The sequence below is a fragment of the Elephantulus edwardii genome, unplaced genomic scaffold (genome assembly GCF_000299155.1).
Source record: "Elephantulus edwardii isolate Elephantulus edwardi_28Jun2011 unplaced genomic scaffold, EleEdw1.0 scaffold00216, whole genome shotgun sequence".
Lineage (NCBI taxonomy): Eukaryota > Metazoa > Chordata > Mammalia > Macroscelidea > Macroscelididae > Elephantulus > Elephantulus edwardii.
Window position 1 is genome coordinate 2,840,467 of NW_006399966.1, and position 15,699 is coordinate 2,856,165.

Sequence of the window (15,699 nt, forward strand, 5' to 3'; positions counted from 1 at the left end):
TTAATTATTATTATTCATTTTAATGAACATACTTACAGAGATTTTGGACTTCCATTCATTCATTGTTGCACTTTTCTCCCCGCCCCTCCCCAAGAAAAATTCCTTCATTGGTATACAATCCCCCCGCACCCCCACCCCCACCCCGAGTATACTCCACTCTGTAACCTTCATTCCGGATTCTTATGTCACCTAACTTTCTTAAGCTTCAAACTTGGATATATGAATCTACTATGGCTGCTTCTGCAGGCGACTGTGAGGTGAAAAGAGAAAACACTGCAGCAGCTTGCCTGCTCCAACGTACCTCCCGAATGAAGGAGCCCTGATGACGGTTAGGGCTTACCCTGTCTGGAAGGAGAGTCTGTAGGATATTTTGTTTTGTTTTTTCAGTCACACTCGGTCCTCTGCTGCCCCCGTCAGAGAGAGAGGACAGGAAAATGTGGAAGCATACTGAAGGGGGCAGAGGACAAACATCAGACATGAGGAGTGTTTACAAATGAACCAGAGAGGATCACTAACGGACACACCAGAAAGCAAGGGGTGAAGGGAATTCTGAAGGTTTCTCTGCATGGCAGATGCACCGAGAGCTAAGTTAGGAGTGTGGGGAGAAACAGCTTAATGGGAACCAAGGACTACGTCTTATTTTTACTCCACAGGATACAATGGAAGCTGCACTGTTCGGGTAGGCCACTCTCCTACTGGCTGACGGGATGCCGGCTGTGAGGAGGCAGCCTACAGGTTTGTGAGGGTGTCATTCCAGAGCTGTTATGTCCACCTGGGGATTCTTCATCTCTTCTTCCTCTTGTTGCCACTTCATGCCATTTCCTTTCCTCCTCATTTACAATTCTGCACAGACCCTCGTGCATCAGTGAAGAGATCTCAAGTTCCTGGTTGTCATTTGCAAATGAAGAGGACCACACAGAAGAAGTTCCTTTATCTTTAAAATTATTAAAATGTTCACTATGTAAAGAATGCATTCGTTTATTCGTTAATTCCTTGTATATTTGAGTACTTGGTATGGTATGATATGGTATGTGCTGGGTGCTGGGTGATGAAAGAAGGTCAACTCAAAACTGTTAGGTGTTCCTGATGGAGGAGGAGGAGCAGAGACATACAAATAATGACAATGGGTAATAGAACATACAATTGTGAGTTTGATACAGCTTGAGAGAAGAGAAAGTTGAGAAGTAGGTAATGGGTGATGCTGAGGGTCTGGTATAGGGATGGGGTGCAGAAATAGTGCCAAGTGGAAATGATGTTTGCGAAGAGTTATCAGATGGCTTCTCTAGATAGGAAACAGCTTGCTTGGAGGGTGATGAGGTGGGGAGGAACCTGCTGAAGGACAAGGCTCAGGCAGAAAAGAGCCAGCCTTGATCACATCCACCGTCAGTGGTGTCTGCTTAAACCCAAGTGGTACATCTGGGCTTTGACTCTTTCACTTAGTAGAGATTTAGCTACTCAGTTATTTCCAGGCTTTCAGATTTCACAGACCAATAAATCATCTAACAAAAAACCATAACCATGGTTAAGATTTTCAACTTTTATTTTAATGCTCAAGTGTTGTGTTTCAATGATATCCCTGCTGTGACACCAGGGATATCATTGCTGATGTCAGATGGATCCTGGCTGAAAGTAAAAAATGCCAGAAGAATGTCTATTTGTGCATTATTGACTGTGCAAAGGTCTTTGGTTGTGTGGATCGTAACAAGTTGGGGCTGACATTGAGAAGATTGTGAATCCCAGAGCACTTAATTGTGCTCATGGGAAACCTATACCTAGACCAAGAGGTTGTGTGAACAGAGCAAAGGAACACTACATGGTTCAAAATTAGGAAGAGAGTGTGTCAGAATTGTATTCTCTTTCTCCAGACCTATTCAATCTGTATGCCGAGTGAATTTTTCAAGAAGCTGGACTTCATGAAGAAGAACATGGTATCAAGATCAGAGCAAGACTCACCAATAACCTACATTATGCAGATGACACAACCTTGCTTGCTGAAAGTGAGGAAGACTTAAAGCCCTTGCTGTAGAAGATCGAATACTGCCGACTTCAATATGGATTGTATCTCAACTTCAAGAAAACACAAATTCTTACCAGTAGGCTGATAGGCAACAATCCATGCCTTTGATACCAGCAGTCAGGAAATCAGGGGACATACTGCATTGAGAAAGTCCACAGTCAGGGACCTCTCTGAATTACTGAGGAGGAGTAATGTCTGTTTGAGGAAACAGGTGTGTCTGATTCAGGCCAGGGCCTATCCAATCACTTGCTATTCATCTGAGAGCTGGACAATTAATAAGATGACAGAAGGAGGACTGATGTCTTTGCAATGTGGTATTGGAGCACAGTACTGAACATCCCATGGATGGCCAAAGCAACAAACAAGTCTGTCTTGGAGAAAATGCAGCCAGAGCGCTCCTTGGAGGCAAAGATGGTAAAGTTTTGCCTCATATATTTTGGGCATGTTGCTAGGAGGGGCTATTCCTTGGAGGGGGACATATTTGCAGGCAGAGGGTAGTGAAGAAGAACAAAACCCTCAATCAGGTGGATTGACACAGTGACTGCCACAATGGGCTGTAGTGTGAGGCTGGCACATGATAGGATAGGTTTGGATCTGTTGTTCACATACTTGACTGGACGGCACCTAACAACAGTGTTGTTGTATTTCATACTGTCTTGTTGAAACCGACTCATAACTGATCCTCCAGTCGGTTTTCAAAGCAATAAACTGTACAGGAGATTGACCTTCTTTTCTCTGTGGAGTAACTGGTGGATTTGAACTGTATGCTTTTGAGATTGCAGTGCAGTTCCTTATCACTAGGCCACCAGAGCTCCCTTATGCTCAGTGGTATAAAGAATATCAATTGAAAAGTTACCGTCTACCAAACATCGTGGAATTAATTGTTGGGCCTGGGAGCTTGGGACCATACTCTTGAGGGCCACTCTGGTTGACAACACAGTCCAAACTGTTCCATATCCTACTTAGGAGCTCTGGCGGCCTAATGGTAAGTCAGGAACTGTGCTGCAATCCCAAAGGCCCACCGTTCGAATATAACAGATGCTCCATGGGAGGATGGACAGTCTCCTCCTGTGTGATTTATTGTCTCTGATAACCCGCTGAAGGGTCGGTTCTGACGGCATACAGCAACAACTGCCACCAATATCCTACTTGGGTGAGTAGCAGCTGCAGTCTGCAATGCTTGCAAGCAATGGACTCCGAGATTGCAGAAATGAAGTTGGAGGAGAACCGGAGGCCCGGAAGTGGACTGGGGTGGGGGGCGGACGGATGGGGTGAGGGAGGGGCTGACCACGGCTCTAAAAGCCCCAGGCCCCGCCCACAGAGTAGGCCCCGCCCGCCGTTCATGCCCCGCCCCTCGGGAGCCGGCCCCGCCCCTCGAGCGTGCCTTTTTTAAAAACTTGCGGGCTCACTTTGCGCAGGCGCATTAGTGCAGGACTCTTGGCTACGCAAGCGCAGTGGCGATGGGATGGCGGAATTGATTAGGTTCGCGGTTCCTACGGAGTACGACAAAACCTTGGTGGTGTGGGATCTGAGCTCTGGGCCAACGGCCGAAGAATTGCATGTGAGCCCAGACACAGTGGAGGGAGGGAAGGGGGAAGACTCCCTCGCGGTGACTGGGAGTCCAGCATTCCTGAGTTAACACCTCGCCGTACCCGTCTCTTGCCCGCCTTGTTGCCTCTTAACTGCAGATTGCACTGAATGCGAGGGAAGAGGATATATTGACTTTAGAATGGATTCTAGCGCTAGTCCCTACACTTTTCACAGAGAGCAACTCAACCACCACCATCACCACCACCCGTTACCTTCTGATGTTTCTCAGATGTTGCTGTTGTTGTTGTTATATGCGGTCGAGTCGTTTGCGACTCATAGCGACCCTATATGTACAACAGCCCTAAACCGTGCTCTATCCTGTGCCAATCTCATTGCCTCAGACACACCCATCCCGATTACCCCAGTCACTGAATCAATCCACCTCATAGAGGGTCTTCCCCTCCTGCGCTGTCCCTCTACTCTACCCAGCATGATGTCCTTCTCTAAAGACCTGTCTCTCCTTACAACATGTCCAAAGTATGTCAGGCGAAGCCCCAGAATCCTTGCCTCCAAGGAGCAGCCTGGTTTAACCCTCTCCTGGATGAATCTGTTTGTTTTCTTGGCAGTCCATGGTACATTAAGTACTCTTCTCCAGCACCACAGCTCAAAGGCGTCATTTCTCCTTCTATCCTCCCTAGTCATTGTCCAACTCTCTGATGCATAACAAGTGATTGCAAAAACCATGACCTGTATCAGGCGCACCTTAGTCTCCAGAGAGACACCGTTGCTCTTGAGTACTTTAGAGAGGTCCGTAACCGCAGACTTTCCCATCGCAATACGTTTTTTTATTTCCTGGCTACTTGTGCCAAGAGTGTTGACCATGGAGCCGAGCAAACTGAAGCTGTGAACAATCTCAATCTCTTCGCCATCCATCCTGATGCTACCGATTGGTCTCAGATGCTAGACGGTTCAAAACTTGCTAACTGAAAAGGGTTTTGAGATGCACTTTGCTTGGAGAAGGCTTGGGTAATCCCGGGCTGTAGGTGGCTTTGTTGTCATGCACGCATTTGGTGTGGGTCCTCCCCACAGCGCTTTCTGTTCACAGAGTTCTCCACATTTGGCCTTCTGTATTCAGTCCGCGTCTTCCCAAATGCTGCGGTGGCCCGACCAGGCTTCTACGCCATCATCAAGTTCTACTCGGCAAGGGATGCGCTCAGAGCCCAAAAGGCCTGCGATCGGAAGCCGCTTTTTCAGACATCTCCAGTGAAGGTGAGTCTGAATGTGGAATCCCTGGCTCCACTGGGTTTTGGAATAACGCACTAGCATTTGCACTGTCAGAAAATGCTCCTTAGACGCCAGTATAGCGAGACTCCAGCTCACTTAATTTTTGATACCTGATCAGATAAGGGACCACTCTCTGGAAAAGAACATCATGATTGTTAAAGTAGGGTGTCGATTAAAAAAAAAAAAGGACACCCCTTCAAAAAGATGCATTGACACAGTGACAGCAACAGTAGGATCAGAGTAGCAGTAGGATAATACAGGACCAGGCATTGTACCTTCTGTTGCAAACGGGATCACCAAGTCAGAATCTCCCCCCTGCCCCTAGTACCTAAGGCTTGCATTTCTCTTTAAGTTTTCAGAATGCTTTTAGATGCAACACCACACCAGTCTTCCAAAGCCTCGTTTTTCAGGTGCAGAAGCTCAAGGTGCATAAGTAACTTGCTTATAAGTTTCATGACGATAAGTGTTAGAACTAGGAGTCAAACCCAAATGTAACGATAACAGTGCTAAAGCTCATGCCATCCTGTGCTGCCCCTAAATCTTACAACTCTTTGAAAGAAGAATCTTCCTTAAGTTTACTTGTATGTTGGGTTTTTTAATTCTTTGTTTTAAATTGAGATTTTAATGAAAGTTTATAGAGAACTTGGATTTCCATTCATTCATTGTTGCACATTTTCCTCCCTGCCCATTCCTCCTCCCCAGTTCACTTTTCTCTTTGAAAAGAAACAAAACAATCTTTCATTGTGTATGTGGGTTTTAAGTGAAAGAGCTTGACACTTGACAGGTGTAATGTGTCACTGAGCGGCTGTGAGTCATAGTGACCAGAAGGAAACTCCGCCCCATCCTGACAGTCACTCCTGTGCGGATTGTTACGGTCATTTCATTGAAGATCTTCCTTTCTTTCCCACTAGTCCGAGGATCAGGGAATTTACCCTCCTGATAAAATACTAGAAATCACTCCTGGCTTCTAGAAAGCACTCTGGCTGTACTTCCTCCAAAACAGCTTTCTTTGACCCTTTGGCAGCCCTTGGTATATTCTGCATTCTTTGTCAGCACCGCAGTTCAAAGGCATTTTTCCCTTCAGTTTTCCTTATTCCTTGTCCAACTTTCACATGTAAACAAAGCGATTGTATACAGCGTGGGTCAGGCATAACTTCAGTTTTTAAAGTGCTTGTTAATGCAGATGGGTTGGTAGTTTATCTTTTTATTATTATTTTTTTCTTTTTTTTAATTTCTTTATTTTTCATTTCAATGAACATCTACAGAGATTTTGGAATTCATTCATTCATTGTTGCACCCCTCTCCCCGCCCCCCGTTTTTATTATTATTTGAGTGAAATGTTACAAAGCAAATTGTTTTTTTTATCCAACCATTCATGCACATTTTGTTCCTATGATGTTAATGACAATGTCTGTCATGTAACTATACTCTTCCCACTTCTTCCCTGTGATTCTCACTTCCATTAATCCTCTCCTTCTACCACTTTTGTCTCAAAAGCTTTATTCCTGGGCAAATCCCTTTTGATTTGTTGTGTCTAATTAGTCAAAAGTGTGAGTTCTTTCTTGGTATTGTTTGCCTTAAAAGCCTGTTTACTTGCCTGAAAGTTGTGCCATATGGTCTCTCTATATATTTGAATTGCTAGTAATACTTATAGGTCCTGGGTGATGAGAACAGTTGAAAGCTCATCCACTCAGAGACCCCTTGAAAGAAAGGCCTGGAAATTATTTCCAAAAGGTCTCCCATTGGAAACCCTGAAGAGCACAGTCCTTCTCTGACATGTGGGTGCCCATGCATTGGCATCAACTTGAAGACGATTGGTTGGTTGGTTGACTATTTATAGAAATATGTGTAGGGAGTTCTGTGGCTTAGTGGTAAGAAATTGCACTGCTGACCAAGAGGTATATGGTTCCAATCCAGCAGCTGCTCCGTGGGAGAAAGATGGCCTTTTCCCATGCCATTCACTGCCTTTGACAGCCCGTTGGAGGGTCATCTATGGGTCTGTTCTGACTCCATGGTCCTCAACAACTAAAGCGTGTGTATTCCCCTTTCTGATAGAGCTTGGCAGCTTGAGGAGAGATACCCTGCAGGTCCGTCTTTATTGATTTTTAGGTCATGTTTTCTCAAGCAGGAGTTATACATGGGAAGATTAAAAACAACTTCATTGCATCTCCAGTGCTGTAATTGGCTTCTGCAGGATTTCCTCAGTTGCATTCATCACTGTTCACCACCAGAGACCACAGAAACGGTCTTGTGAATCAGGGACCCCGGAAATGGTGCAGAATAGCACTGTAGCTTAATAATACTTCATTTCTTTAGTGTTCTGTCCCATTTAACCTTTACAACCACTCCTGAAATCAGTACTGATAAATCTCCGGTATATCCAAAATAGGCTGGGTGCTGGATCGTGAAATGTGTGGATCTGTTTTTTGCATTTTTAGGTTCATCTTGGCACACGACATAAGACTGTTCAGCATCAGACCCTTGCCCTAAACAGCTCTCGATGCCAAGAACTTGCAAATTACTACTTTGGTTTCAATGGATGGTCAAAAAGGATTATCAAGGTAGATCTTGCCATTTCTTTGAGTAACTGTACTCTCAACACTGAGATCCTAAACTTGAGAAAAAGCTTGGACTTGCTTGAAAGGAGGAAGCAGCAAGTTGAAGCACCTAGAATTAATCTCTAATCTTGGACACTTGAATGGTGTGTTCTCCGTTATTTGTATGACGTATAATAAAGGTTATCTAGCTCGTAGTCATTAATTTGTGATTCTTAACCTGATTCTGAAGCTATAGGACACTTCAGCTAAAACTGAGAATGCTAGAGTTTGGTTTTTGTTTCTCATGAGAACTTTGCATTAAAAATCCTCACAGCTTCTGGATTTTTCTGATCTTGAAGAAAGGGAAAATGAAGAGATGGCAGCAGCTCAGAAGCCTGGTCCAAAGTTCTTCTGTGCTCTGGAGGTGGTACTGCCAGCCTATGGGTGCAGGAGCCCTGGAGTTGGCGTGGCAGAGGAGCCCTTGGAGAAGCAGGAGGAAGGTAATTTCCAGGTGCGGGTGATGGTCAGGAAAGGGAATTCTTTCTAATGCGCCTTTCCAGAGGTGTGGCCAGGCCTCCCCTTGCTAAACTAAAACCCTGATCAACCTGAATCCTTCTGATCATATGGAGATTTTTGAAAGTATTTCTTTGAGTTTATTATGTTTTTTTATTTGTGTATGAGGTGAATTGATTCAGTGACTGGGGTACTCGGGATGGGTGTGTCAGAGGAAATGAGATTGGCACGGGATAGAGCACGGTTTAGGGCTGTTGTACATAGGCTCGCTATGAGTCGCAAACGACTCGACGGCACATAACAACAACAACAACATAAAGGATGCTCATCTAGATGATAACATAATTTTGATGAAAACAAAAGGGGGGAATATGGGAAGCCAATACTAAATATTTGTCGTAAACTGAATGCTATTTAAAAAAAAAACACACACACAAAACACCCTGAGCAGAATTTTCTTCCCGCCCACTTATAAGACAAAATTTTACCCTACATTTTAGTAAATACCTGCTAGAACTTTTTATTGTAAACTGTTGTGTTGGCAGCACAGCTTCTTACCACAAGGCCACCAGAGCTTCCCAGTGTGACATTTGGAAGCTGACTGACTTCCTACTAAGGGATTTAGGAGCACACAGGGAAAAATATTTTTCCAACTTGTGCCTAAGAACTTTTTTACAGACCCTCAAAGGCCTTCAGTTATCCCCACAAAAATCATTATCTAAAAAAAAAACTCTCCTGAAAACACAGTCCTTTGCTGCTCAAGGAAGGACATGACAGGATACAGTCAAGGGCGTGTTCTAGAAAGGGGTCTCGGACCACATGGGGTTATTTCCTAGAGTGAATATACCCAGGCTTAGGGGTTTAGGTGAGCAGGGCTCTTACGGGGCAGGATGGCATGGGCTCCCGTGAGAGACCCAGGGAGAGGACAGATCATGGGCATTGCCACCACACCTTTCTCAGAGTGAGATTCCAGCCACTGATGCATGAGTAGGTAGGTTGGGTCCACATGTCAGTGTGAAATCTCTAAGATGTGAGATTTGTGTGAAGTTACTGGCCTTCCTGTTCTTCAGGAAATTCCTCGGTGTAGATCACCTGCATCGCACGAAACCTTTCTCTGTGTGTGATTCTAGCCCTTGGCACTGTAAAAATGTGCCCTGCCTTCCAGGTACATCCTAGTGCCATGCCAGCCTTTAATCACTAAGATAATCATCTAAGAATTAAGAAGTGTGGATGTATTTTTTTTAAAAAAACAACATATAAAAGTTACTGTTGAAGACAGAATTTGAAATCCGTTTGCTTTCGTTGGACTTAGGGCCATTGTCCTTTCTTATGAAAAGGAAGATAACCCAGAAGCTTGCCGCTCAGAAGGCTTTGTCGAATGCATTCCAGAAACTGTTGCTTGTTGTTCTAGGTAAGACTCATGATGATCTCTGAGGTACTTCCATTTCAGTGAGCAAATGAACTAATTTTGAAATGTTCACTGGTTAAAAAGACATGTTCCGAAGCCCTCCAGGTTATCCTGTCCTTCACCAGACTGATTTATAGCAACAACCTCAGGTTGGTTTTTCGTGACATTTGTGAGGAAAGTGGCAACACATATTACCGACTTCAGTTCCCGGTTGCAGAATGACTTGTTTCATCTCACACGGAAAGTAAGTGGTCCAGATTGTGCTCCTCAGTCACCTGTACGCTGAGGCAAGCCCTGGCGGCCTTGCGGAAGGAGTTGCACTGCATTTCACATCCACCAGCCACTCTGCATGGAAAAGATGGGCAATCTCCTCCTGTACGGTTTGCTGCCTCTGAAAACCCCACTGGGTTCTGACTCAAAGGCACACAACCACATGCTCAAGAAGGAGAGAGTGATTATAAGCTTTGGATCCCTTGGTGTGGGCCCTAACTCTATCTCTTAGGATGTTAATACATTTTTAGGTTTTATAGCCAGAGAGATGTGAAGCTACTGATCTCTAGATCCTATTTTCTCATCTGGAAAATAGGGTTAATAACACTCCTTTTCTCCATGGGGTTATTGTGAGGGTAAATGCGATGAATGTAAAAACCTTGGAGACATGCTTGCTTATATGGTAAGCAGGCAATATATGTTAATTATTATCATCATTGTTCTATTAAAGAATGTGTTTATTTGATTATGTTTTCTAAATGAGTTTCATTTCTGGTGCCAACACATTGAGTCTGGGCTCAACCAGAGATGCAATTTTTACATCATAATCAGCTGCTTTCTTGTGAGTGTGCATACGTCCTTTAGAGTGGTCACGCTGGGGGTCGTGCCCTTTTGAGTTTTCCAGGGTTGTTAATGCTACAGACAATACCCAGAGGAGACTTAAGAGTCACACAGAGTCCCCAGACGCAGCTGTTTCCCTGCTTCACAGCCCTTCAGGCACAGAGACTCAGAAACTGGCTAAGTCGTCAGAGAAACCTGTTGTTTTTTGTAAGAGCTGGCCCTTCCCTGGCCATGAAACATCCTCTCCATCAACTACGAACTCAGAAAAGTAATCTGGCCACATGCTTGGTTCGTTTCTATTTCTCAGTATGTGTAATATGCTATTTTTCCGGTAGTGCGTTGGAAAACAGTCCTGGTGGTCAGCTTTCGGGAGGCCACCACCTTGCAGACCCACAGAGCAGTTCTCCCCTGCCCGTGAGTCAGAATCAGCTCTCCAGGACCGCACAGAAAGAGGATCGAGCGCTCCTTGTACACAAACTCGAACCAAGCTGCATGTGGCTCGTTTGCCTTGCCCGTGTTGTGCACGTGTTCACTTTTGGCCAACAGAGGTTTCTAGGTGATACATACCCCCCTCACACACAGCTAACCTAACGGGTTGGCGATTCAAACCTCCGTGGTGGTATCTTGGAAGAAAAAGTCTAACAGTTGGTGTCCAAGGATGTTACTGCCAAGAAGCCCCTCAGGAGCACTGTCGTGCTCTGTAACGAGTTTGGAATAAACTTGATGATGAAGTGCACAGATTCTTACTTTCCGGCCAAACTGTCCTTGAACAATTATATTATTGTTGAACAATTTTTGTTTTCACAGTTATTTCCAGTGTCATTATTCCCGAGTGAATTCCTATTAGGTAGTTCTTTGACCCACACACAGTTGATACTGCATACTCTTAAGCAAGTATTTATGGAAAAGACTGAAATGTGAAATGAGGGAGCTTCAGGGGAAAGAGCTCCTCTGCTTCTTGGAATCAGAAGAATGCCTGATGACTGGGGTTCTCATTGTGTGGGGAGCCTTTGGTTGGTGCAAATGGTTGGCTGCTATCCCAAAGGCTAGCTGACTTTTTTGGGGGGTAGCCATTTTGGCAGCTAGTCTTGTGTGAACTTTTAGGACAAGAATAAGTTGCGGAAGAAAAGGAATAATTTTGAACTGTTCATTTTATTTAAAATGGAATTGTTAATTTCAGAAAGTGGTAAAATAGCTGTGGAGTACAGACCCAGTGAAGACAGCATAGATGCTAAAACTGAGGAAGAACGACAGGATTTAATTCAGGTATGTGCCCATCAAAGGGGGAGTGTTACCTGGCTAATGAAGCCATAATCGAAAACGGCTGGCAGGGCTTAGAAGTCTTCTGTCAGGTGCAGGGGGTTCTCTGCCATCCTTCGGAGAATATGAACCTCTGGAACTGTGTTTGGATGCAGTGTCTTCCTAGGACTTTTCCTGAATCCTTAGCCTTCAGTTCTGACCTCTAATGTAATGTTTACAGAGCAGGTCTGAGTAACATCGGAGCACTCCTATAATAAGGATCTAAGTGAGGGCTCATGCTCTTTCAAGGGTTGGCAATGTGAGGCAATGTGGAACACAGGCCTTTTAGAACTCTCAAACACGTTCTTGGGTCTTGGGGCCAAAATACGTTATCCATGTGTGGCCTTAAGTGTGATTACCCTATGTTGTTGATGGCCTTAAGTGTGATTACACTATAGGTTTTGAAAACTATCATTCCTTTTAAATATGCTGTAGCCCCTAGATTTCAGCATCTCATAACAGGAAATATTTCATTGAAGAGCCTTTTTGTGAACTTCTTTAAGTAGACATCAAATTAAAAAGCTGTTTCTAAAAGCTTTACCACCTATAGAGTGATTTCTTTAAAAATACTGTATAGTGCCACTGTTGTAAAACAGGACTGACATCGGGATTGAGGGGAGACTGAGAAAGATGGGATAATGTATACTGACTGCATTGAAACAGATGAAGGAGAAAACTGTTTAAAAGGGATATGTGATTAGGTACTATTGTCATGACAGGAGTCCAGAATGAAAGCTGCATAGTAGAGTGGACTTAGTGGGAGGGACTGTATAACAATGAAAGAATTTTTCTTTTTACTTTTCAAAGAGAAGAGCGAATTGGGGAGACGGAGGGGTGGGCAGGGAGAAAAGTGCAACAATGAATGAATGGAAATCCTCAGTCTCTGTAAACTTTCATTAAAATTAATAATAATAAAAAATTTTAAAAATTATAATATGGGGGGAAGTTGTCTTTCACTGACCTAGATCCATGGGATTTGGGGCTAAGCGTTTGAGTATTTAACTCACCTCAAAGTTGTGTTTTGTTTCTGAAGGCAGAGGAAGAGAAGGGCCTGCCATTCTGCAAAGTATTTGAAGGCACCCCCCCCCCATGTAAAGTAACAATTTTAGTTACTTAAACTAGAACCAGTGCAGGGAAAGTCAGGTTTATCCAAGATTAGACCTTAAGAAGTCCAGCTTCCTGCTGAAAGTAAGCTTGAACTTCCTGACAGGCGGAGCAGCTTGTGGATTCAAAATGTGCATGTCAGGTTGGTAGTGCGACTCTTAGTACTAAGCGATCAGTTCCCCAACTACAGGTCACAGAAACACAGTCATAGACTTAAAACGGACTTGACTCCGTGATTGGTTTCTTAAGGACTGGCCTTTTGCTTAATCAGGGCTGTGGAAGTTCAAGATGGGCAGTCTCCTCCCCTGTGATTTACACCTCTGACAACCCACTGGGGGTTCCTTATACACAACAACAATGTAGCATGTACCTAAGCCACATGCCCCTCGCCACCTTGGAACCGACTGGGACTCATGGTGACCCAGGAGGACCAGACAGATAAGCTAGGACCTAGGGAAGCCCTGCTGTCTTGGAATTGACATGCTAGAGGTTGTGCTAGAAAATAAATTAAGATTATAGGAAGGATTATAAAAAAGAAACAGTTGTTGGTTATAACAACATTTCAATTAAAAATTATTTTAGATGCTGACTGTAACGTGCACATTTCTCCATGTAGAGGTAGACCTCTGAAAAATTATTTTTTCTAGATTATTGGCAATGTAGGCTATTATTGTCTATGGTAGGATGGGGGAACTTTTCTAACGCCTGTGAAAATTGCTATATTCAAATGCTCTCTCTCAATCCCACTCCCTGAGGCCTGTGCTACAGAGTCAGCAAGAGGATGTGGGGGGTGGGGGTGGGGGGAAGAGGATGTGTGCATTTATAAGAAATAGCAACCTTTTGGAGTGAAATAGCTTTTAACATGTATTCCTGCCCGTTGGCTGCACTAAATAGCGCTCATTTTGCAGGTCAGTTACTTTTCTTGGAAGCAGCACAGCCAAGAGGAAGAAGAATGCCTGGACTTAAGTTTGGAGGAGGAAGCGTTCTGTCTGGCAGAAACTGACTAGTGCCCCTGTGTTTGCTGCCAGCTGGCAAAGCTCCGAGGGCTGCGGGGAGGGAAGGGCCCCGACTCTGCCTTGGGGTGGGGAGGGGGCGAAGTCCTGTCTTGTCACAGGGGAATGGACACCCTGTCTCGCTGGTCATGGTGAGTCCAGGAACAAGAACTGCCATAGTGCTATGAGACTGGTCTTGATGGACCTTAAAAAAAGAAAACCACCCCAGAAACCACCACCACAGGGGATTCCCACTCCAAGGGAAATAAAGGTGTTGCTTGAACAAAGATGTGCTAAATAAAATGTGGGGCCTGCAGTGGGAGGAGCACAGAGTTGCCATGATGGTTGGACTCCTGCTAAGGGCCTTTGCGCTGCCCTTTGACCTTGGTCGCCTTGGTCATGGTTGGGTTTTGTTCCCCAGAGGGAATGTACCTCAAGATTCATGTTCACAGACCAAAAAATTGACCCAGAGACAAAATAAGAGGCACTAGTTTATTGTCTAGGCACAGCCTTTTCATGTCTCCTTGGTCTTAGACCTATGGGCTTTAGCCTGTTCTACCAGGAACGTCTTGTAGCCTTTGCCTTCAGCGTGTGAATGTGTTCCATGAGAACTCATTCTTGAACACATTTCCCTTTACTTCCAGGTACAGGCTGTGATACGTGTGGTGATTAATCTTCTTAGACTCTCGGTATTTCCTGAGCAGCCGGCACAAAATCCTCCTCCGCCTCATCCAGGTCAACGTCTCGGGTGGTGGGGCATTAACAGTACCCTTTTCTATGCCCATATGCCTGCCCTTCCTGTGGGCTAAGAATGCATGGTCATGGGCTTGCAGATGATCAGGCCGTCCGACTGGATTCTGGATTTGCTGCCGAGAGTTGGCACTGGCAATTTCATTGGTCTCGTTGGGGTCCAACCCGACTTTCTTCTTCCCACAGCGGAGGACACTAGGGGTGAGCCTCTTCTGAAGCCTGAGCGTACCCATGGCTGCAGCCGCAGCACCAAAAGGAAAGAAGGGGATGAGCTTTTGACTCTGTGTCCACTACCACCTCAGAAACAGATGTTCTGTGTCATGGCTTTTAATTACCCAACTGACTGTCCTCTGACAGGAGATCTAGTGCCTTGCAGTTTATCATTCTAGGCAGCCCATCCCTGAGACTGGAGGTGAGATATACTCTATTTAGTGCTATTTCTTGAAGTAGAGACAGAATCACAATATTGCATGATCAATATCGGGGAACAAAGGGCAAGCTTTCGTCACACCCATAGCTCTTGCAGACAGTTCATATTGCTGTGTGTGTGCAGTTAACCCTGCATTTACCCAGTACCCAAACAGTGTTCTTTGGAGACTATAGAGTTTATTGTGGCGTCCCTTGTCTCCCACTAGTTCCTTCACCAGATGGATGACTGCAGGAACTCTGGCACCACCTCTGGACGGGGCTGGGGCTGGGGGAGGCCAAGGCCAGGGTGGGGAAGGGGTCACGTGGGGGAAAGTACCTTCCCTGATGACCCTCGGCCAGTAGCTGGTCAGGTGAATTGTGTCCTGCAGCCAGTCCTGTCTGGCCAGGGATCTGGCAGAAGCTTTCCTTGTTCCCTTTCTCCAGGAGCTCCAGCAAGTGTGGGGGGCCTATGAGGGGAACTGGGGGTGGGGCCAGCACTACTGAGTTTAACCCACCTCACAAAGGGCTTGGACCTTACCTGTTTAACACGTTGCCACAAATGACAGCTATAAGCACAGTCTAAGCATGGTCGGCAATGTCAAAGTGTGTGGCAATGTGTCCTTTTGAGAACTTTGAAGCAGGCATCTGCTTTTAATGTAGATGACGTGATGAAGTCTCCACCAGTTGGTCAGATGTCTGCAAGTAAGACAAGCTGTCTGGTGGTGATCAGTTCTTCCCGCCACTTACGGACCTGCTCTGTGCAGCTATCTCTGTTTCAGTTTCTGTTTAATGGCACTGAGTGCTGGCCAGACTACTGTAGCGATCAGCGCTTACAACCTTTCTTGGCCTTCTCAACTCCTACCCTCTACAGGAATTCTAACAAACCCTGGAGCGTTTTCAGGACCTCCTCCTACTCACCCTCCAGTCCTCATTCCTCTAGCAACAAAGGCCATGCTGGGATTACGCCCTTGGACCTCCCTTTCCCCCATATTTCCCCTCTATGGGGGGCTTGTGGTGTTTTTTGGT

General features: G+C 45.2%; 2 protein-coding genes and 1 pseudogene across 2 annotated transcripts in view; 2 read left to right on the forward strand and 1 right to left on the reverse strand.

The window, feature by feature from the left end:
• LOC102863584 (lysozyme-like protein 6-like) overlaps window positions 1-720 on the forward strand; it is a 6,843-nt gene extending 6,123 nt beyond the window's left edge. The window contains exon 4 of the mRNA XM_006897821.1: window positions 654-720. Coding sequence (XP_006897883.1) covers window positions 654-720 — 67 coding nt within the window. The remainder of the gene's footprint in view (window positions 1-653) is intronic.
• A 2,762-nt stretch (window positions 721-3,482) lies between these two features.
• RDM1 (RAD52 motif 1) lies at window positions 3,483-9,334 on the forward strand. Its single transcript, XM_006903594.1, is given in 6 exon segments — window positions 3,483-3,578; window positions 4,637-4,816; window positions 7,270-7,392; window positions 7,703-7,868; window positions 9,194-9,299; window positions 9,301-9,334. Coding segments are annotated over 6 exon segments (705 nt in total).
• Window positions 9,335-14,029: 4,695 nt separating this feature from the next.
• LOC102857488 lies at window positions 14,030-14,507 on the reverse strand (annotated as a pseudogene).
• Between the last annotated feature and the right edge of the window lie 1,192 nt (window positions 14,508-15,699).